Genomic DNA, 22434 nt, shown 5'->3' with positions numbered 1-22434 from the left:
CTGCGCACCAGCATCGTCTGCAACAGCAGGCGGCAACACGTTGAAAAACGCGCACAGAATGTACAAAATGTTTAGAAAACATTTTCGCCGAAAATCAACAAAAGGCAATACAGCGACAACAACAGCAACAGCAACAACAGAAACAACAACGAGAACAACTGGCAGCCTGAGAATGTCTGCAACAAGGCAACGGCAACGGCAGCGGCCACGGCAGACAACAGCGCTGCGATCGCTGATCGACGATTGTCGATCATTAAAGTCTGCCTGCAACTTAATTGCTTTAATTTTAATATTGTTAGTCCATAAGGTAAGCAAAGCCCCCAACAACAAGCCCGAGAATTCACCAGCAAGCATCAAAAAGAGTTCACATGCAAAAAAAGAGCAAAACAAAAATAACTTTAGTCCAAATATGCGGGTGTTGCTTCAATTCGTGTTGATTTCTCGTTAGCCAAAATTGAGTTGATTAAACTTTTGGCTGGTTGTGCTGCCGAAGGCACCAGATGTGTATGGGTGTGTGTTTTGGATGTGGGAACTGATCGATGAGGGTGCTGAAATTGTAGAATTGCAAACATGACAAAGCGACAATCTATTTTTATGAGTGCATATTAGTTTTTATTATGGTCTATAATTAAGGGCAACAATTGATTGTTGTGTTTACCATTAGTATTAGTATGGCATATAGTCTCTCTACTCTACTCCCTCTACTCTACTTGTAACTGACACTAGCTGCGATGGTCTGCTGTTTAAGACACCTCTGTCTCCCATAGTCGGGGCTTCGAGCCCGGACTTGCTAACATTCCTTGTTTAATTAGACAAATCATTTACTAAGCTTGGCAAATACTAAAAATATTCAGCTTTAAAAGGCTATCAGCTTTTACCTTCATCATACTTTAGACCCATTCGCCTTAATATGATCAGATTAAACATATTAAAGGCAATTTAAATTGGTTTGACATATTTTGTGGTACGCCAAAGAGATCAGATTTTTACAACCACCAGAACGATGTGTATATAGATTTCAATCAATTGAACACCAAAATGGTTTTGTCTTGGCAACTAACTATTAAACACTTTTAAACATTATTTTATTTCTTAGTTAAAAATATTTACACCGCTTTAAAGAAAAATGTCTTAAAAGTTTCAAGAGACAGTTGCTTTTTGTTATTTAATGAGTGTGGAAGTTAATTTTGCTTTTTTCAATAAACTTATCTTATTGAATGGTTCTTTATGATTTAATATAATTTATAATATTAAATATATTTGCCAAGTTAAATTTTTAATTAACATTTGTATTTAATTACTTGTTCCTTAATATTTTACAAAAAATAGTAATTTTTTAATTAGGCATGTAATGCAAACAAATTATAAAATATAAAGAATTTATATTTAGACCCACAAAATATGTTCAACCTGCCAAAGAATAAGAAGTATTCTTCTTATACAAATTTTCCACTTACGATTTACAAATGTTAAAACTATTTTAGCTGCTCTTTTTAAAATTGCTGTTGCCTTTTTTAAGTCAAATAATTATTTGCAACTCTCAATAGTGACAAATTGGACATAAAATGTATATTATATTGCATATGGCTCAATAAAGATACTAAAAAACGAATGCCAAGAATGAAAGCTAAGTTAATTAAGCACCATATAAAACAGTCTAAAACCCATTAGGTTTTCTAAAATTTATATTATTGCTTTTATTGCTCGTATAAAGCCATCAAGCTTAACAGATTGAAATGAAAAGTTGTTGCTGAAAAAAAAAACAAATTTAATTTCTCTTGCCCAATTGATATAAATTGATCTACTGTAGATGTTAATCGGACATGAATGTATGTAAACCTGGTTTTAGATTACACGATCCTTACCATTTGGGTACTGATGATACTCGGAACTATTTAACTTCAAGTTACAAGTGTCTGCCAAATGGTTTTTTAACCTTGCCGCTGGCTCGGCCAATTCCCACAGCAGCAGCGACAGCAGCGGCAGCAGCAACGGTAGTCGTTGGCCACATTTTTGATTTTTAGGGGCGTAGACATCATAAAGTGTTATACAAAGTGCCTAAACATGTATTGAGATGCCAGCGGAGATGCCTGCGAGGCAATTAAACAGCAACGGTCCAAGATACATAAAATTAATCGCGCTGCCAGCGATCAAGAAAAAACACAAACAACAATTTGATTAATACGCGAGCAGCAGACCAGGCATTAGAATGCCCAGGCCTAATCCACAACACAGGGCTATCAAATTGATTATACACATTTATCTGAGTCCCCGCGGCAACAGAAACAGCAGCAACAGCAGCAGCAGCTCTTGAGTGCATTGATTTCGGTTAAGGCTGGCGATAAAAGTTGCCGTCAAATGAGAAATGGCTCTTTAAATGGGCATTCCACTTGGTATTGGTTAACTCAACATTTTTTGGGGGGTGCTGCAACTATTTAGTTGTTAATTAAGCAAATAAAAAGTTCAGCATTTTGTGGCAGCGATAAATGTTCGCTTCCAGGAAACAAGAACAACAACAACAACTGACAGCTGACTGCTGACTGCTTACTGCTTACTGCTGCCTGCAGTGATTACTGCTCAGTGAGTGTCACTGGTCACGGGGCGTATTAACCCAGTTTGCAGCTTGGCCAGGAGTCTGAGCTTAAAAAAAGAAAAACTGGCAAAAGCTACCCTCATAAGGCCTGACATTTATTGATCATAAGCTGCGTATTAAACTGGCAGCGGCGGCAACTGTTGAAGATATTCAAAAAGATTTTTTTCTTTTTGCCTTTCGAAAGTCCCACAAAATGAGTTGGCGAATCGCGCATTCAGCTCCCACGATCGTTTTGTTTGTACAAGTTGTTGTTGTTGTTGTTGCTGTTGCTGTTGCTGTTGTTGTTCTTGTTGTTGTTGGTGTTTATCGCAACGCTTTAAGCACCAACAAAACGTTGCGCGTTGCAGTTGCTGCCTCATTAGGGCAAAACTTATTGTTGCCGGCGCCAGCTGATGAAAATATAATTACGTGATCTTAAATTGTAATTTCACATAAATTTGCATTTAACTTCATTAACAGCTGCATTTAGGCTTCTTTTTGTTTATATGTAGCACAAGGCTCAAGATGTAAGCAAATATTTAATTTGTTATGCGCTGAGCCCATTGAAAATGGTTATTTATTTATTTATGAAATCTCAATCCATAGTTACGAACTTTATCATGAGTGGAATTAAACTAGCTAGGGCCAAAGTGTATAATGTTTTTGTGCGAATGACAGGCAGAAAGTATATACATTCTTGATCACAGCGACCAGTTTAGCTGATCCAGCCATTTTTGCTGATCTGTCAATTTCAGAAACAGCCGAAGCAAGAGACTATAAATATATATTCTCTACAATACCGATAAGTCCGATTTTGTAAGCATTACTCGATAGTTGCAGAGGATTGACACATCAAACTATATATATAGTAAAATTTTTCGTATGGTATATACAAATTGAGAATTTTATGGATATCTCCTCCCTTAGCCATGCAAAGCTTATGCTTTGCACTTGTTATATCAAACAGTTGGGTGTCAGTTTTGGACGCTGATACTTTTAAAGGGATCGGCCTATAAGCACCGAAGCTATTCAAAATTACATTTGTCGTGGTATGAAGCAAGTGTAATTGGGATGTATGTAGATGCTAGTATGACTAGAACACTCTTACTTGTTTTTATATTAATATATATTTTGTCAGCCAATTCACTTTTTGGGATTTTTGGCGCCGCATTACTAATCGCTTGGGGCATTTCATGGATATTATCTAATCGAATTGATAACGTCAAAGTTTGTATCGAATATTAGCGCTTGATTGCGAGTATGTGAGAATCGGTGGCTGCAGCTGCGGCAGCTGCACTTGCCGCACTGTGGCAGCGACAGCGGCAGATCTCATGAATGAAAATACAGGCGCAAAAGAAATGTGATAAATAAATAAGTAAGCAGGCACAGAATATATGCAGGCAAACCGGTTCAACAGATCCGATCAAGAATCCAATCAACTTGCCGCTGGGGCACTGACCAAATGCACAGCACAATGCGGCATACAAAAGCCAGAACTCTGAACTGAGAACTCAGAACTGAGAACTCAGAACAGCATCAACGGCCAAGACTGTGGCAAGTGGCAAGCATTGACTGCATTGATTGATCTATGGGTTGATCAACAATGCGCGCGGCTGCTCGACAACTTCAACTGGAATATCAACAGCCACACGAACGACAACAACAACAACTACAACCATTTCAACTGCAGCTTTAAGATTTTTTTGTGCTGCTTTTTGTGCCGCACAGGTGCAGGCCAAGAAGTGCGTCTGGCCAAGCGGGCAACTGCCGTTAGCCTGGTCCTGAGCAGAGCCTGTGACAGGCCTTTGGCTAAATTGCAATTTATTTCTAATAAACTTATCAACGCTGCCAGCTACCAGCCACCAAATAGCCAGCAAATGCCGCCGCCTTTGACAATAAATTTTGTGAAATATGAAACCATAAAAGTTGCCAGCTAAAAGTTTTCATTAGCATATTTTCTGAGCCGCGGCCCTGGCGACTGCCTGAAAGTCGGACTTGTAATGAACCCTAAACTACAAAGTTGATGGCACTGGCCATGAGCTAGGATTGTCGCGGTGAAAGAGAGTAAGAGAGGGGGTCTAAAATATGAGCAACCATTATGCAGAAATAGTTAAACTTTATGTGCAATCTCTCAATGGATGGCGATCTAATGTGTTATTAATTTTATGGCAAATGCGCTTATCGATAGGCTCTTGATTTGCAATGGTGACTCGCTACCAGTTGGCCAACTCCAGCTGTTATGGCCAACACAAAAGACATTCTAAATTATACAAGCGGCTGGATATCTCGTTTGATTAAGTGTGCCACAACCACAGAAAATAGCCAAACAATTTTGTGTACAGTTAAAGCGCCTTTGTGTTTGAAAATATTTCTCATTATTTTCATGTTTCATTCGCCGGCAGATTTATCAAGACAGACTACACAGTCTCCTCCATGCCCGTTTCCAATCTGCGTCTGGCGCTCCTTTCATTTGCCTACAAGAAAAAAAGCATATATATATGTATTTTCATCCATTTTGAATTTCTTTCTCGTGTTTTTAATTAAAACCTCTACCGTAGCCCAATCAGAGCGCCCTAGGTGGCTTATTAGTTTTTACAACAAGCGAACGAGCGCTGCGAAAGACGGCGGTGTTGAGCATATTATTTGATATTGGTAAGGGGCAAGGGGCAAGGGGCAGGGGTAAGGGTCTCTCGGGAAATGGGGGGAATTTTGGTCTTGTACGCTTATTTAGCTTATGGCTTCGTTATGGGCCGTGATTGATTTGAACGATTCGAAATTTGTGTTTACATGTTTTTTTTTTGCTTTTTTTTTTTTTGATTTGTTTTTTTTCTATGTTTTGGCTGCGGCTTATTGCTGATGATGTACCTTTCGATTTTTACAGATATCCGCAGCTGGTAACTTCGAGCTGGAAATATTAGAAATCTCAAATACGAATAGCCATCTACTAAGCGGCTACTGCTGCGGTGTACCCTCAGAATTACGCGCCACCAAGACGACGGGTAAGTAACGCCCATTTAAAAAATATATAATTATCATCTACTCTATATATAGTATATAAAGCCGTTGTATAACTGACACACATTTTAATCTGGCACACATTAATTTTTTTTCATATTATAATTCTCTTATCGCTTAGTATTATTCTTATTGTTCTCAAGGTCATATATGTGCGAGTATTTTTCTGGAAGATTGGGTTTTTATTTGCATGTAGAAAGTTTAAAATATTATTTAGAATAATTTGGAAATGTGACCTTGATATTTAGTCAAAAGCATGACTAAGCTGAGCCTTTAATAATCGAGTTAAAAGGCTTTTTTAACAAACCAAATCTTGAGACAAATTGATCTTGTCAAAATTGTTTTAAATAGATTCCAAACTACGAAAGGTTATGTGTTTTAATTCGAGTTAAAGTTTTTCGTAGAGAGATTCTATAGAACTTTTTACTATTTAGATTGAAATCTTAAAACTATGTAATCATGTAGAAGGACTGAAGGAATAGGGATAGAAAACATATTATCAATAATAATAATAGATTCGTTTTAGTATAAGTATCTAGTTTTAGTTAACTTAACCCTCTTGAGTGATCAACATTTTTAAGTGCTATGCAGTTTTTTTGTTAATCTATTCTACATTATATTTTACATATATTTTACTTTTTCAGGCTGTTCGCCCTGCACAACGGCATTTCGACTGTGTTTAAAGGAGTATCAGACAACGGAGCAAGGCGTCAGCATATCGACGGGCTGCTCATTTGGCAACTCCACCACGAAGATACTTGGCGGCTCGAGCTTTGTGCTCAGTGATCCGGGCGTGGGTGCCATTGTCTTGCCCTTCACATTTCGCTGGACGGTAAGTTGTTCGTGTTCTTCTTCTTTTTCTGCTGGTTGTTGTTTTTTGTGAGCATCGAAACGGAACCAAAGCCCATAATCCCCTATACCCATGTCCATGCCTCTGTATACAAAAACGCACACTTTTGGCACGAGCTGGCGCATTGATAGCGGTGTTGGAGAACTGTGGCTGTTCCGCATGGAGCACACAGACGCTGCTCGTCATCGCGGAATTTCTAGCGATAAACTCGAGAACTGGCAACCGGCGGCGGCAGCTGCAACAGTGATAAGCACTGGGGCAAGTACTTGGTAGTCTATTGCTCTTACGATCTACAGAGAGTGTATCGCAGTTTCCGGTAAACTAAGAAACCCCGAAAAAACCCAAGTAAATAAAAAGAGAGATTTATTATAGAGCCTCTTGCGTGGGTTGTTTATTTGGCTAGAAGTAGGGTTATTATGAAAAATAAAACTAAAAGTTCGAGTCATGTTTTGACTTATGGCTTTGGAAAATATATATACTATATACCCTATACTTACGTATGTGGCAAATAAATCACAGGCCGTGGCATGAAAAAGCCGCTTACTCGTTGCGGTAGCCGCATATAAAAGGCAATTAAAAGTTATGTTTTATTAGTATATTTTTCTTAGATTTATTTCGGTGTATTTTTTAAGCCTCTTTCAGTGCGCAGCGCCTTCACCCTCGTCTCTGATTCTGGGCCTGGCATTAATTAAGTGCGCATAATGCGGGCTTATGACTGCTAAAACGTGGCATATTTCGACTGTTCTGGTTCCGTCGCACTATAAAACATGAACGAACTCCACAGAGGCAGCTGCCGTTGAATGTAACCTGGCTGGGGCGTAGCTGCCAGTTGAATTAAACTTCATTTTATACTCTGTTCACAATGTGTAAAGCCTATGTTGGTTTCAGCTGCTTGCTAATGAAGCTAACAAGGCATAAATGCGCGTGAATATCCGCGTCTGACAAAGTGTTAAAGTTGTTTGACCACGCTATAACTATAACTATTCCAAATTAAGACCTAGAGCAATTGGATTGAGCTTCTCTAAAAATTGATACAAATATTAGGCACGTTCCCACCAAATGCACAAATCGATCTATCCGTTGGATTGAATCGTAAATAACACTGTGAACAGAGTATAGCACAGTTGGTTGCACCCGACTGCAACGTTGTTACATGCTTTAATGTTAGCAACGTTTTTTTTTCTTTCTTTTTTTCCGCCTTATTTAAAAAACGGCAATGTTTTGGTAATGTACAAACACAAAACTAACTTGGTTAACAATTACACGCCTTCGTCGACACTGCCAACTAATTCTGCTGATGGCCATAAGCCAAACGTTGACGGCGACGTCGACTGCGACTGCGACAGCGACAGCGACGTCGGCATGCGCATGCGCCGTCGTTTACATTAAGCGACTCTCGACTAGGGAGCTGCCGGCGCGCATGCGTCAGAGCCGGCTGTGGGGCTGGGGCTGGGGTCTGCTGTTCTGTTGTTCTGGAGTTCGAGTCCGAGTTCGAGTCTGAATCTAAGTCTGTGCCGGCGCAGTGTCGTGGTCGTGGCCTGAAGTGCGGACAACCTGTTTCGTGGGAACATTACCTTGTCGCGCTTGTCGCTTGGCCGATGGCGATACGTTACGCTTCGCTATGGTTTCGCTTTAATCTTGGCCTGGCTGCCTGCCTGCAGTGCTCACATATGTCTGCATGTGTGTGTATGTAATGGATGTGTGTGTGTGTGTGTGTGTGTGTGCCTTATGCGCGACTCTTTGCTGCCACAAACGAAACCTGGCAAATGTTTGCCCTGGCGTCGGCTTTGGCAAATTCTGCATACAACGGCAATATTTGCTCGGGCGCACAGACAAATCTCAAGAAGCCTTTCACAAAATCACGAAATCTTCAAAAAAATAAAAAATCAAGCTGCCGATATAAGCGAGTTGTTACTTTTGTTGTTGCTCTCTGTTGGATGCGTCGCAATTGTCCCACTTTTTATTGAATGACTGTTTTTTTATTTTTGTTATTTTCATGTGTGGTGAAGAGGGAGGGGAATCTTCGAAAGAGTTGATTGAGTGAATGGCACGTTAAAACTTATAAACATGACTTATGAAATACTTCAAACACTTGGAACAAGTTGAAGCAGCAGCAGCTACAACATCATCAGTAGTACCCCCACAGCCCCGCCAGCAAACCAAACTTCAATGTAACTGTCAAATACAAACTCAAACAGGCCCATCGAACTCTTTGAAAGCATGAAAAAAATAATATAAAGACTCTATGAATTTCACTTGACAATATTTTCAACTGTTTGTTGGAGTGCACGTGCGCAATCATCAAAATTCTCGAGTGGAATTTGCTGGTCTTGCTCCACTTTTATGCAAACATGTGTATTCGAGTGTATGGGCCAGATGAATGGCATTCCCATAGTTGCCTAGGCTCCATTTTCAGCCGGACTGCCCCCACATGAAGCTCTATATTTGGAGTTGTCCCCTTACACAAAAAAAAAGAAGCTTTCGTTTATAAAGAAACATACGTAAATGGTCCAATGTCATTGATAAAACCACGAATGAAAGTGGGTAGGTTATTTGTCGAGCTCAGCTGTTGTGTTGGTCTTGTCGTTGTTGTAAATGTGCCGAATGGCTGCCAAGTATGGTCAGCTTCTTGACAGTTTGTAAACATTTCAGTGGCCAATTGAAAGCTCAATGATGCTGTCTTGATTGCTACTTGATTTTGTTCAGAATTGATCAGATCTTAAGTGAAAATGTTAATTTATATATAGATCAACAATATATTTTTTTTGCTACTTTAAGTTTCTCCACATATGTAGGTTTTTAACATTAAAATGTTAGTTTACAGCTATAGTGGAATTATGCTTTTAACATATGTTAAGAAGAGCAAATGTCATCCAACTGTTAGTAACAGCGCAAATTAATATCTCTATGTCATATAACCTATAAAAGTGGCATAAGAATAGAATATTAAGCAAAAGAATGTTGAACTTTTCTGAAAAGTTTATTCATTTATCGCAAATCATCTTAATTTGTACAAGGGTATTACATCTTTGGATCTCTGTATATCTAATTTGTGTGTATAAAATCATTTAGATGTTCGTGCTTCCCCCGCAGCAGACTTTGCGATTGGTGACAGTTGGCACGTGTCTGTTTGTCGGAGCATTGAAATCCGAAACCAATTCAACGCCATTTTCAATTGAAAAACTTCCGCTGGCCATGCGCGTCGGCAAGTCAAGATTTTTTAGCATGCGCCCGCCCGGAAGAGCGAACCGCTGTGAGATCTGAAATTATGACAGCGGGAAATTGAATGGAAATTCGAGCAGCATTACAATTGCGGGATGGTTTTTGGTTTTTTTGTTTCTGTTTTTGACAAACTGTGTCAAGTTGCCACAGCGACAACAGCTGGACTGTTTTGTAATTAGCTAATGTCTGCTTTGGACTGATTTAGTGTCGCGCCGCCAGGCCAATTACATGGGAACAAGGCAACCAAGTCGTCGCCTTCGTGGCCTCCTCTGCCGCCTTCTTCGATTGCTAAATGAGCATTTCCTGGCATCCAGCGGCGCAGACGACAACGTCGCCGTCGTCGGCGTAGTAGTGGACGTTTAATTGCTTTTTGTGCCACGAGAAATCTTCTGGCACAGCTCAGTTGCCCAGCTCCTCAGTTGCCCAGTTGGCAATTACAACACAATTACAACACAAACAGCGAGTCTTCAATTTTTATGCGCGCATGCAGAAAAAAGCAAAAAATTTGTTTTGGTCGGCCAATTGCACTGAATGCCTTCCACTCTGTGGATTGGAGATGAACGCGTGTCAGAGGTCTCAACTAAGGCACGGAATTATCTCGAATTACAGCTTGCAAACACACTCCGTGGAAGTTATTATGAATTAATTGACATTTAATTTTCAAAATTAAAAACAACAATTTATTTTGGTTTCTTTTAAGCTTAGATATTATATACTAACATTATTTTAGGTAATTTTTTACTGATTGTTACTCTATTATCCTTAACTCAAACATGACGTATTGCCTGTTCGTGTCACGAAAGAAAAGACGGCACGCAGACAGCTCTAATGCCACAACATGCACACCCCGACTGTGTTTAGAAAGTTTTTGTTGCTTTGTTTTTTTGTTTTGCGTGAAATTAAAGTGTTTGCTTGTGCATTTGGTTTTTGGTCTCCTCGTTTGTTTGTTCGCCCGTTGTTTGCCTGTCGTTGTCTTCATTTGCATCAGTGCGGCAACTGGAGATTAAACTGTCCATTAGCGTCAACACTGAGCCGAGACGAATGCCAAACCCACCTTGTGTCGCTGGCCCTGCCCCGCATCGAATTAATGTTGCAATTTCTAACTTATTCGTTTTCGTTTTCTTCTCCCTGCATTGTTCAATTACAGAAGTCGTTTACGCTGATACTTCAGGCGTTGGACATGTACAACACATCCTATCCAGGTAAGTGCGGTGGCAATTGCAATTGCCGCTTGTTGTACGTGCCTCTTGCTGCTGCTGATGTTGTTGTTGTTGCGGTTGTTGTTGGTCGTTTGTGTTGTGCACACCATTTGGCTTAATTAGCACAGCATCAGGAGCGCAAACGCAGCCCATAACAATAAGAGCCAACAGCAACAGCCAGCAACAGTAACAGCAACAACAGCAGCAACAGCAACTGTTGCCAGCCAATTGCGCGAAAATGTTGTCAGCCATGTCTAAATCTTTGCCTTCCTGCTGCTAACCCTTACCTTTCCCACCAATCTACACAAATCCTGGACAACTTTTGTGGAACGCCAACGTTGATGCCACCATCGTCGCCGCTGCTGCTGCTGTCGTCGTTGTCCCGGTTGCTGTTGCTGCCGCTGTCCAACAATTGTCATTGCCATTCAAATACAACACAATGCCAAAATGCAGATGCGGAAAGGTTAATTGAAGAAACATCATACTCGGGCGTGATACTGCCGTCGCCGGAGTGGAAGACACTGGACCACATTGGCCGCAACGCGCGCATCACCTACCGCGTCCGGGTGCAATGCGCCGTTACCTACTACAACACGACCTGCACGACCTTCTGTCGTCCGCGCGACGATCAGTTCGGTCACTATGCCTGCGGTTCGGAGGGTCAGAAGCTCTGTCTCAATGGCTGGCAGGGCGTCAACTGTGAGGAGGCCATTTGCAAGCCCGGCTGTGATCCCATACATGGCAAATGTGATCGACCCGGTGAATGCGAGTAAGTACTCAACATTGTAATTATCTTTCTACCCTTTCCTCATCTCTCCTGCCCTCACTCCCCCTTGCCGTTAACGATGTGATTATGACACTTTTTGCGTCTGCCTGTGTCGAACAACTTTGGGGCGCCTTAATGGCCTGGCCCCCTTGGGGCAGATTGCTCGCCATGTTGATGTTGGCCAGACAAAGACACATACACAGACAGACACAGTTATAATGGCTGATTTTCTTTTTATAGCACGATTAACCGCAGTGAAATGGGGGTTCTTTGGGTGTTTTTTTTTCTGCCGCACAGGCCACAATAATAGTCCCAGCGGATGTGTAAATAGTTGTCAAGCTGATGTACCACATATTCAGAGTTGGGAAAGTTTCTTTTGCATCTATTTTTGCAATACGCAAGCTGGAGTCGCTGACAGACATGAGAAAAATACCTAAGCACAGCTTGAACTAGCTATAATCAATAGTAGAGTATTGGTCAGGAATTGTAAAATATGTGTAAATGGGCTTAAAGATAATCTTCCCTGTAGAGAAACTAACAACTGACCTCACAATATTCAAGAGTACTATGGCATTGTTTCAAGACAACGCTTCGACTAGACACCCTGATCTCTTATCAATAGCTATATAGCCCAAGGGATAAAAATCCTTTCTCATAGATGGCTCACAAATAAATAATCTTGGGCATATGAAGAAACATATTTCCAGTAGTTTAGCTAATAAAATGATCGATAATACGAAAATTGGAAACTGTCGATATTGTCAGGCTGCATTGACTTATCGATATATTCGACAAACATTACTTAGTTCAAAGTTTTGTGCACCTTCAGTTCACAGAAGTTATAAAAGGAATAAAAGGAATGAACTAATTGTTAATGAGAAGAAACTTTAGAGAAGACAAATTATCGATATTCCTAGCTTGCATCGATTAATTGATGGCATTTAACAAGCATAACTTCAATATAGTCAAGTGGGAGTCGCCTCTCAGTGTAGAATTCACATTATTGCTAACCGAAATGCCGAAAAAATAATTTTAAAATACCCCATAAGGTATTTATCCTTAGCAACGATCCATAGGAAAATCTAGCCAGCTATCGCTATGAAGTTGTAAGCAGCTATAATCTGCAATCAAGAGTCATCGACGTTGCACTTTCCACACTGCAATTCTCAAAGCGATGCTGCGGCTTTTCAAGCACTGCCACAGTCGGATCCGGCCTCTTAGCTTTTGGCTGCTAATCAAACACCCGCACGATGGCCAATGCTGCACAGCGCTGCATTGCTCTACCTTTGGCTTTGCGCGCCCCCTCGCCGCACACTTACTCTGAATGGTCATGCCGGCTGCCAGAACACAACATGAACGGTTGCCAGCCAGGCAGGAGCAGAGCGCGGCTGGCGAGCAGTTGCATCCGCAGGCGGCAGCAGCACGAAAAAACGTTTGTGGTTTTGTGGAATTGTTGTTGTTGTTGTTGTGGCTGTTGTTGCCGTTGTTAATGTTTGAGCGTAACACAGAATACGTGAGCCAGCGGCCATGATTGCATTTCTCAGCCAACAGTGCCACAGTCGCTCGTCAGTCAGCAGCGGCTGCCCCCTTACCCTGCCCTAACCGTCGCCTACCCTCCACTCCTCTCCCCTATGCCGTAAGCCACTCGTCCAAGACCGCCTTGGCATTGGGTCCTGGCGCGCTGATTCTAAATAGCAATAATTAGCGTGGCCTAGAAACCATCAAAAACCAGTCAAATGTTGCAACAACTTGCAGCAGATTTCCGACGCTTGCTCCGCAGATTTTTCGCACAGCCTCGCGAACAGCCAGCAACAAGCAGCAACAATTATAAGCCAAAAGAAAAATTACTTTGCTGTTTGCACGTTGCTGGCCCATTTGCGCTCGCCACACTGCAATAGATTCGTTTACAGATAACAACAGGCTGCTGTTTTAATGAAATCATAAATTATAGACATCGAACAGCGTTCGGCTCGGACCCAAGATTCAGCTCAAACGTATCCAAAGCACCCGGCTATCTCCGGCCACGTCATGCCCGCTTGTAGAGTTAGCACCTCGACTGGCGGCCGGCGGTTGGCGGTTGGCGGTTGTCGGTTGTCGGTTGCCGGCGATAACTCGATGGCCAGGCAATTTAACTTTGATCCCTGCACTTTGGCGTGTTGTGGCGATAAAATCGCAGCATCAACGGCAACACAAATCCATTCGGTTAGTGGAAAAGACCTTTCCTAGCATTCAATGCTCTTCCAGCCAAGGCTAAAGTTCAAAGTGACCCAATTCAGTGATTAGAAGACTTGACATGCGTTCCCATGCAAATTGACACATCGCCAAGGCTTTGGCAATGTTGAAATGATTGAGTTTCACAGTGACGACTCCAGAACATTTTCTAGAGGAGCGTGCAGCCATAAGCAGGCTGAGACTAGCGAGATTAGAGCTCTAAAGGCTGGGAAATTCCTAGCATTTGCCAGTGAGAAGCACAATAGACTCTGGAGGTTACACTTGATTCTACTTAATAATAGTAGTGCACATATTTTTGTCCAATACCACAATTTTTATGGTTTGAAATTTATCCCCATATTCCACACAAATTGCATTGCATGCTAAATTGAAAATTCAAATATAGTAGATCAGCTCTCCCCTTTTAATAGCACTCGTTGTAGCTCGAAAACTAATAACAAGCTTGCCTTTCCCATCATTTTAACCAGATGTCGACCCGGCTGGCGTGGCCCCTTGTGCAACGAGTGCATGGTCTATCCGGGCTGTAAGCATGGTTCCTGCAATGGCAGTGCCTGGAAATGCGTATGCGATACGAATTGGGGTGGCATATTGTGCGATCAAGGTAAGCGAACCCAGCTGAGCTTTGGCAATTACCAAAGCAGCCAACACCTGGTCTATGGCATGGCCAATGACATTGATAGTATCGATGCCTGCTCGATGCTGTTGCATATTTTAAAGTATCGCTTGGTTTTCTTCGCACAGATTTAAATTACTGTGGCACCCATGAACCCTGCAAACATGGCGGCACCTGCGAGAACACCGCACCGGATCAATATCGGTGCACATGTGCCGAGGGACTGTCGGGTGAGCAGTGCGAGATTGTGGAGCATCCATGCGCCACACAGCCATGTCGCAATGGCGGGACTTGTACGCTCAAGGTAAGCCCTCAATTTATAGACATACATATACATATATATTTTCGCGCAGTGCCATAAAATAATTTAATATGCCGCCGGCTTTCGCCATGCTCTTGTACTTCATCTACTACAACTACCGCCACATTGGCTCTACTACTCCGCAGCTAACGAATGCAACCAGGCCGCCAACATATCGCGTCATGCGTGGCATGAGCTCCTCCATGGGCAAACCGATAAGCCGTCGCAATTCAATACGCAGCCTGGCAGGCCTGTTCCAGGAGTCGCAGAATGCCAGCGGCAATGGCTCCCAGCAGCAGCAGCAGCAACTGCCGCCTCTGGCCGCGGAGTTCACTTGCGGCTGTGTGGCCGGCTGGACGGGACCAACATGTGAAATAAGTGAGTTTTGATTTAATTTTTCGCATTTGCCAGCGGGCTGCAGCACGCGATTAGCCACAGCCACAGCCACATATACATCCACAGTCGAGCTCCACTCGATCATGCAATTGAGCACACACGCATTTGACTGTAGCGAAATGAAATGAAACGTAGCACGCACGCAGTGCCTGGGTTGAGGCAGTGTTTGGATTGTTGTAGTTGTTGTTGCCACGGTGGTCTGGCAAATTTGATTTTGCATTCCAATTGGAGCACGACCGAAGCACACATTCACCATTTCAACCACTTTAACCAATTCAAACCATTTCAGCCAGTGCAATAAGCCATACGCTAATTAAGTTGCCGCTCTAAAATCAAAAGACTTAGGCAACGAACTTGCTGACCAACCATTTTGTGAGACAGTTAAAGCACAAAAATTAAAAAATATTGCAATAGCCATAAAGAGAGTCCAGCAAAATGCTGTTGTAGGCAACTTGCCGACCTTTGGCCGACCAAGGGTCAAAGCAACATATTTTTGGGAGGCCTTATCGGGTTTTATTTATCAGCAAACAAACAAATGAGTTGCGTGCAGCGGAGGCAGCGCCTCTGTCGAGTGGTGGCCAGCGATTTCCAGTAGAAGATAAGCAATGCACGCAGCTACCAATCCGCACGTCAGTTTTGGCCCCTTTGGCCGCAGTTCAATGACTTGGGCAGCGTTTAAGCCACCTGCTTGACAAGGGCCCGGATCGCATCAAGTTGAGCGGGCTGAACAACAAAATCAACACATTTGCACTTGAGCCTCGAATGCCACTTAACCAATCGTTGACTCTCTCTCTTTTTTTCTTTCTCTTCATCTTTTGCTCTCTCTCTCTCGCTTCTGTTACAGATATCGACGAGTGCGCTGGAGGACCCTGCGAGCATGGTGGCACTTGTGTCGATCTAATCGGTGGCTTTCGCTGCGAATGTCCGCCCGAGTGGCGCGGCGATGTCTGCCAGGTGGATGTGAACGAATGCGAGGCATCCTATGCAGCCGCTTTGCCCGCCAATACGCTGCTGACTACCACGGCCAGCGCCATTATTGCCAGCAATCTGAGCAGTTCGGCCGCATTGCTGGCGGCTTTGACCAGCGCCGTGGCCGCCTCGAGCTCGGCTGCCGCGCATGGGCCATGCATCAATGCGCGCGAATGCCTTAATCTGCCCGGATCGTTCTCGTGCCTCTGTCTGGAGGGCTGGGGCGGCGCCACCTGTGCGGAGAATCTGGATGATTGTGTGGGCCAGTGCAAGAATGGCGCCAGTTGCATTGATCTGGTCAACGACTACCGTTGCGCCTGCTCCGCTGGATACACGGGACGCGACTGCGAAACGGATATCGATGAGTGCGCCAACTCGCCCTGCCGCAACGGGGGCGAATGTGTGGACATGGTGGGCAAATTTAACTGCATATGCCCGCTGGGCTATTCGGGCACCCTGTGCGAGGAGGCCAAGGATCATTGCACGCCCTCACCGTGCCTGCAAGGACGTTGCCTCAACACGCCCGGCAGCTACTATTGCCACTGTCCGCCGGATCGCGCGGGCAAGCACTGTGAGCAGCTGCGTCCGCTCTGCTCGCAACCACCTTGCAATGGTAAGTAGCTAATAGAACGGAACTCCAACGAAAACATAAGCCTAATCCACTCCTGTCTGTCAACCACAGAGGGCTGCTTTGCTAATGTCAGCGCGACAGCCAAGACGACGAAGTCGACGACAACGGCAGGCGGTCAGCCCTGCAGCGGACATGGCAGCTGCGAGATGAGCGACGTGGGCACCTTTTGCAAATGTCATGTGGGCCACACCGGCACCTTCTGCGAGCACAGTGAGTAATCCACAGCGGCAGCAACATGCACATACATACACACACACACACACACATACGCATATACACACACACACATATATATATATATACACAGACACCGAAACAGAAACAGCAAACTCATTAACTTTCTGCAGATCTCAACGAATGCTCGCCGAATCCTTGTCGAAACGGTGGAATTTGCCTTGACGGTGACGGCGACTTTACATGCGAGTGCATGTCGGGCTGGACAGGTGAGTCGCTGCAGTGCAGCCGCTGCTTAAGTGAACGTCAAAACCCGGGCGCAACAAGTGCTGCCAAATTATAGCTGAGCACAGCGAGTCCTGAATACACTATCCTTGAAAAATCCTTAATGAGAACTCGGTCTTAGGAATAGTACAAGCAGAAAGCCGGCTTAGAACCGAAACGAATCGAACTCGAAATTCAAATTCATTTTGTATTATGAACCGAATCTTGAACCAAACCAGGTGTTCAAGAAACAGCTGAACCGAAATTTTAACCAAACCTTTTTTGTGCCACAAAGCATAAATAACTTTCGTGCTAACTTGGAAGACTTGGTTCACGAACTGAGCCAAAGGGTAGTTTCTCTTTTGTGGTGTATAGATTATAGCTAGAAAATATATTTTTTTTCATTCTTTTTATTGAAACCAATTCATTATGAAAGATGTTTTCAATTTGTCGCTATTCATGCTATTACCACGAGCATTAAGCTGCTTGTTTCCAGCTGCATCACATAGAATAAACGCTTTTTGTTAGTGTATACAAACCTGATATAAGCTGACTGTCTGACTGGCGCATTATCAACGCTTTGGGAGCTTTAAATGAGCGCGAGACGAGAGTTGAGCACGTTAAGTGAGCTACACACACACACACACACACACATACACAAATACTCGAATTGTCGGTCGCATTTATTTGAACATTGAAAGTCGGCGGTCATTACAGCTTCAATTTGTGGCGAATGCGGCAAACTGTGAGCGGCAATAATCTGCGCATTGGTCTCACTTTGCCACATGTGGCACAGCTGTGGGGCATAGCCGTGCTTTGATGTGTTACATCCACCCGGGCAACGCACAAAGTTTTTGCATGATTTATGTTTGTTTTCGATGTGCGATTTGCATATTTCACGCGTTTCGCTTTTTTGTCACAGTCACATAGCTTAAGATACAGATACATGGGTAAAGATACAGATACATTGATAGAAACAGCTACGGCTACATCGATCTATGTCAGCGCACTTTTACTTTTCAATTTTCAATTAGCTGAAGCCTTGAATTGGTCATGGCTGATCTACATCCTATCGCATTTTATGTTTGTCAAGTTCGTTGCCTAAGTCTTTTGTTTTGCTCTGATATTTCTCAAACATGAACGACAACAGGAAAACGCTGCTCGGAACGCGCCACTGTTTGCTATGCGGGCCAGTGCCAAAATGGCGGCACCTGCATGCCAGGCGCTCCGGACAAGGCGCTGCAGCCGCACTGCCGCTGTGCGCCCGGCTGGACGGGCCTGTTCTGCGCGGAGGCCATCGACCAGTGCCGCGGCCAGCCCTGTCATAATGGCGGCACCTGCGAGTCGGGCGCCGGTTGGTTTCGCTGCTTGTGCGCCCAAGGCTTCTCGGGGCCCGATTGCCGTATTAATGTGAACGAGTGCTCGCCACAGCCCTGCCAGGGCGGCGCCACCTGCATCGATGGCATTGGCGGCTACACCTGCATTTGTCCACCAGGTCGGCATGGACTTCGTTGCGAGATATGTGAGTCTTTTTAGTCAAGTATCATAGCAGTTGGTTGACTAACTCTCCTCTCGCTTCCGCACCCACAGTGCTCTCCGATCCCAAGTCAGCTTGCTTGAATGCCAGTAATACCATCTCACCATATGCGGCGCTCAATCAGAGCCAGAATTGGTTGGACATTGCCCTGACCGGACGCAGTGATGAGGACGAGCATTGTAATGCTTGCGTCTGTGAGAATGCCACCTCGCGTTGCACTAATCTCTGGTGCGGATTGGCCAATTGCTTCAAACTGGATCCGCTGTCGAAATCCTCGAATCTTTCGGGCGTCTGCAAGCAGCATGAGGTTTGTGTGCCGGCCCTGGGTGAAACCTGTTTGTCGCCGCCTTGTACCGTGCGTGGTGACTGTCGCGCCTTGGAACCTTCGCGGCGCGTGGCACCACCCCGTTTGCCGGCCAAGGCCAGTTGCTGGCCCAACCAGGCACTGGTTAACGAGAATTGCGCGCGGCTCACAATACTGCTGGACTTGGAACGCGTGGGTAAGGGCGCCACCGTGGAGGGCCTGTGTTCCTTAGTGCGAGTGCTCCTGGCGGCGCGTATGATCAAGCAGCCGCTGACCCCTCAGGCCAGCCCGGCGCAGGAGGAGGGTATGCTTATGGTTCTGTGCGATCTGAAGACAGGCACCAATGACACCATCGAGCTGACTGTGGTAAGTGACGAGCAGCAGCACTGCAGCAACAGCTCTGTAATCGATATCATCTCCCACTCTTTTAGTCCTCCAGCAAGCTAAACGATCAGCAGCTGCCCGTGTCGGTGACCTTGCTGGGTGAGCTGCTCAGCTCGCGTCAACTAAATGGTATACAGCGACGCAATGAGCTGCAACTGCAGCACGCAAAGCTGGCGGCACTCACATCCATACTGGAGGTCAAGCTGGAGACGGCGCGCGTGGCTGATGGCAACAGCCACAGCCTGCTCATTGGCGTGCTATGCGGCATCTTTATTGTTCTGGTGGGCTTTTCCGTGTTCATTAGCCTCTACTGGAAACAGCGTCTGGCGTATCGCAGCAGCTCGGGCATGAATCTGACGCCACCACTTGACGCGCTGCGCCACGAGGAGGAGAAGTCCAACAATCTGCAGAACGAAGAGAATCTGCGACGTTATACGAATCCCCTTAAAGGCAGCACCAGTTCGCTGCGCGCTGGCACCGGCATGGAGCTCAGCCTGAATCCGGCGCCCGAGCTAGCGGTATCAGCGGCCAGCAGCTCGGCGCTGCATCGCTCGCAGCCGCTGTTTCCACCCTGCGACTTTGAGCGGGAGCTGGACGCGAGCACCGGACTGAAGCAGGCGCACAAGCGCAGCTCACAAATACTGCTCCACAAGACGCAGAATTCGGACATGAAAAAGAATACGGTCGGCTCACTGGAGAGTCCACGCAAGGACTTTGGCAAACGTTCGATCAACTGCAAATCGCTGCCGCCGCCGGCCAGCGATGAAAGCGGCGATGTGCTAGCCACTGTGGTGGTCTAGGGCAAGCGATCTCAGCAAACACAGCCCACAGGCCCAAGGCCCTAGGCTCATTTCCGCTTAAAGTTCCTGGCATTTAGCCTGGCATTTCCGCTTGATGTGCAGCCAGCCATTGCCACAGCACGGGCGCGATTTCCAAGTGCATTAGTAGTGTAAATTAGCCTAAGGTTAGTTAGTTAGTTAGTTAGGTAGTTAGCTAGTTGCATAGTTAGTTAGTGGGTAAGTTAGTTAGTTAGTTTGGCTGCGTAGTTAGCATTTTGTGTTGCATTCTCTGTTAGTGTAATTTCAAATTCTTCTCTTCAACGCTAAGCAACATCCTACACAGTGTGATATTTAGTATAACCCAGACGCGCATATACTCGTATATAGTTTATCCAGTTTTTGGCCAAGCACAAGCCTGTACATAGCATGGCTCTAGGGTCCGGTGGCATAGAGCCACATAGTTAGGCATAGTTAACAACTACATAAAAGGACATAGCTCTTAAGTTGTAAATAATTGTAAAATTGTAGTTACCGTTATTGTATTTTGTCTATCGAAAAACTAAACTTAAGCCGCAACAAGTTAGACCTAACAACAGCAACAACAACAGCAGCAGCAAAATCAACAAATGGTTTATATATCGTTCGCAATAAATAATGTGTATATTCTTAAGTAATTCACATACTGTATGTATTATATATAGTAATATTTATTTATTATTCTACTATAGCGCCAGTACACTCTGTAAGCAGTTACTTTTGATCTAGCAGCAATAAAGCAATATCAACAATACTGATAAAACATATAATTGAAATCGATTTACAATTGGGCATGTGTACAGAATATATAAGGAACTTACCATATAATTAAATTTCTTGGTGCTCTGAAGTTCTTAAAATTTATTTTCAAGTTAAAATCTGAGTTCTAATGGGTGACTAAAATTTATTTTGAATATAAAATGTAATTAAGGAACCATCAAAAAAATCTTAAAGCTCTTTTCAAAATTTTCCTTTTTTTTAAATAATGTCACATGCACTAAAAATGAAGCCATATGAAAAAGGGAATTGAGGATAGAATGGATAAAGAAAAAATATATATTCGCTGTAGGTATTGTAAATAGTTGTGTTGTACAAATTTTGTTCTTTTTATTTTTTTAAATTTCCCATATTCTAATTTTTATTTTGAGACATTAATATTAATAGGAATATTTGAAAATATGTTTTTTATTTTGTTGCATCCTAGCCCAATATTTTTGCGATACAATTCATTTTATAAATATTCTTCGATTTGTCCTCTATCGATGCCATTTCCTGTGCGTTTTGCCAGGCATAACTGAAATATTCGCAGTCGCGTTTGCTGCGACCGCATTTGAAATATGCGCTAATTGAATGTGAAAACAAAATGCGAGTTGGAACTACAGGACAGGACAGGACAAGACAGCGCGGAGCTAAGCAAGCAGAGTGACTGGCCAAAAGGAGCCAAAGAAAGCGAAATGGCCAAAGAGCAATGCATTTTGCGTTGTTTGGTTTCTAATTAAAATACCAAAAAGCCGAAAACAAAACTAAGCTCAATTGAGCTGAACGAGTCGAAAACGTGGGCCATTTCGTACCTTGAGAGCTGCAGAGGAACTGCAGAGGAACTGCTTGTGTATACATACGAGTATGTGTATATATATATGTGTGTATGTGTGAGTGTGCGTAAATTTCGAACAAAACGAAATGGCCGCGTTGTGCGTTGTTAATGAAGCAGAAAATGCCTGGAATTTTCGCTTGATTGTGGCTGTCGCGACGCGACGATCGACGCGGCGGCTTTTCGAGTTGCGGACTGAGTGTTTTATTTAGTTATTGAATGGCTAAGCCCAGGACAAGAACAACTAACAGCGACAAGGCGGTCGCCCTTTTGGTTGAAGAAGCGAAAATTTAGCAGCATTTTTGGCGCTTTTGTTGCAAGTTGCTGGCTTGTTGTTGTTGGTTTTTTAATTAACGCGCGCTACGTTTTGAACGTTTGAAGGGTCCCGAGTGCACATGATGGGCATATAACTCATTGGAATTATGGAAGAAGCGGATGGCAAAAGCAAACGTCCACCCCAGTCAGCAGGCACCCAGGCCGCGGCAAAACTTGTCTGGTCCAGAACAGAACGTACATAAACTTTATCCGTCTATAATCTAAATATGTTTCGCTATAGCGCTGTGCGCTGCTTTTCGATGTTGTCGTGGCTGTTGCAACAA

The 22434-nt window shown here is 43.9% G+C and overlaps 1 protein-coding gene across 1 annotated transcript; it reads left to right on the top strand.

The window, feature by feature from the left end:
* Window positions 1-20744, top strand: LOC115761626 (protein serrate). Its single transcript, XM_030703456.1, has 14 exons — window positions 1-307; window positions 5454-5571; window positions 6232-6419; window positions 10807-10861; window positions 11312-11627; window positions 14324-14457; window positions 14598-14773; window positions 14917-15148; window positions 16011-16748; window positions 16818-16976; window positions 17114-17209; window positions 18355-18726; window positions 18795-19411; window positions 19477-20744. The coding sequence occupies exons 1-14, from the start codon at window positions 59-61 to the stop codon at window positions 20227-20229; spliced, it is 4203 nt and encodes a 1400-aa protein (XP_030559316.1). The 5' UTR covers window positions 1-58; the 3' UTR covers window positions 20230-20744.
* Window positions 20745-22434: the final 1690 nt, after the last annotated feature.

The sequence above is a fragment of the Drosophila novamexicana genome, unplaced genomic scaffold, assembly GCF_003285875.2.
Source record: "Drosophila novamexicana strain 15010-1031.04,08,12 unplaced genomic scaffold, DnovRS2.1 tig00000485-arrow-pilon, whole genome shotgun sequence".
Classification (NCBI taxonomy): Eukaryota; Metazoa; Arthropoda; class Insecta; order Diptera; family Drosophilidae; genus Drosophila; species Drosophila novamexicana.
This window is presented reverse-complemented; position numbering and strand designations above follow the sequence as displayed.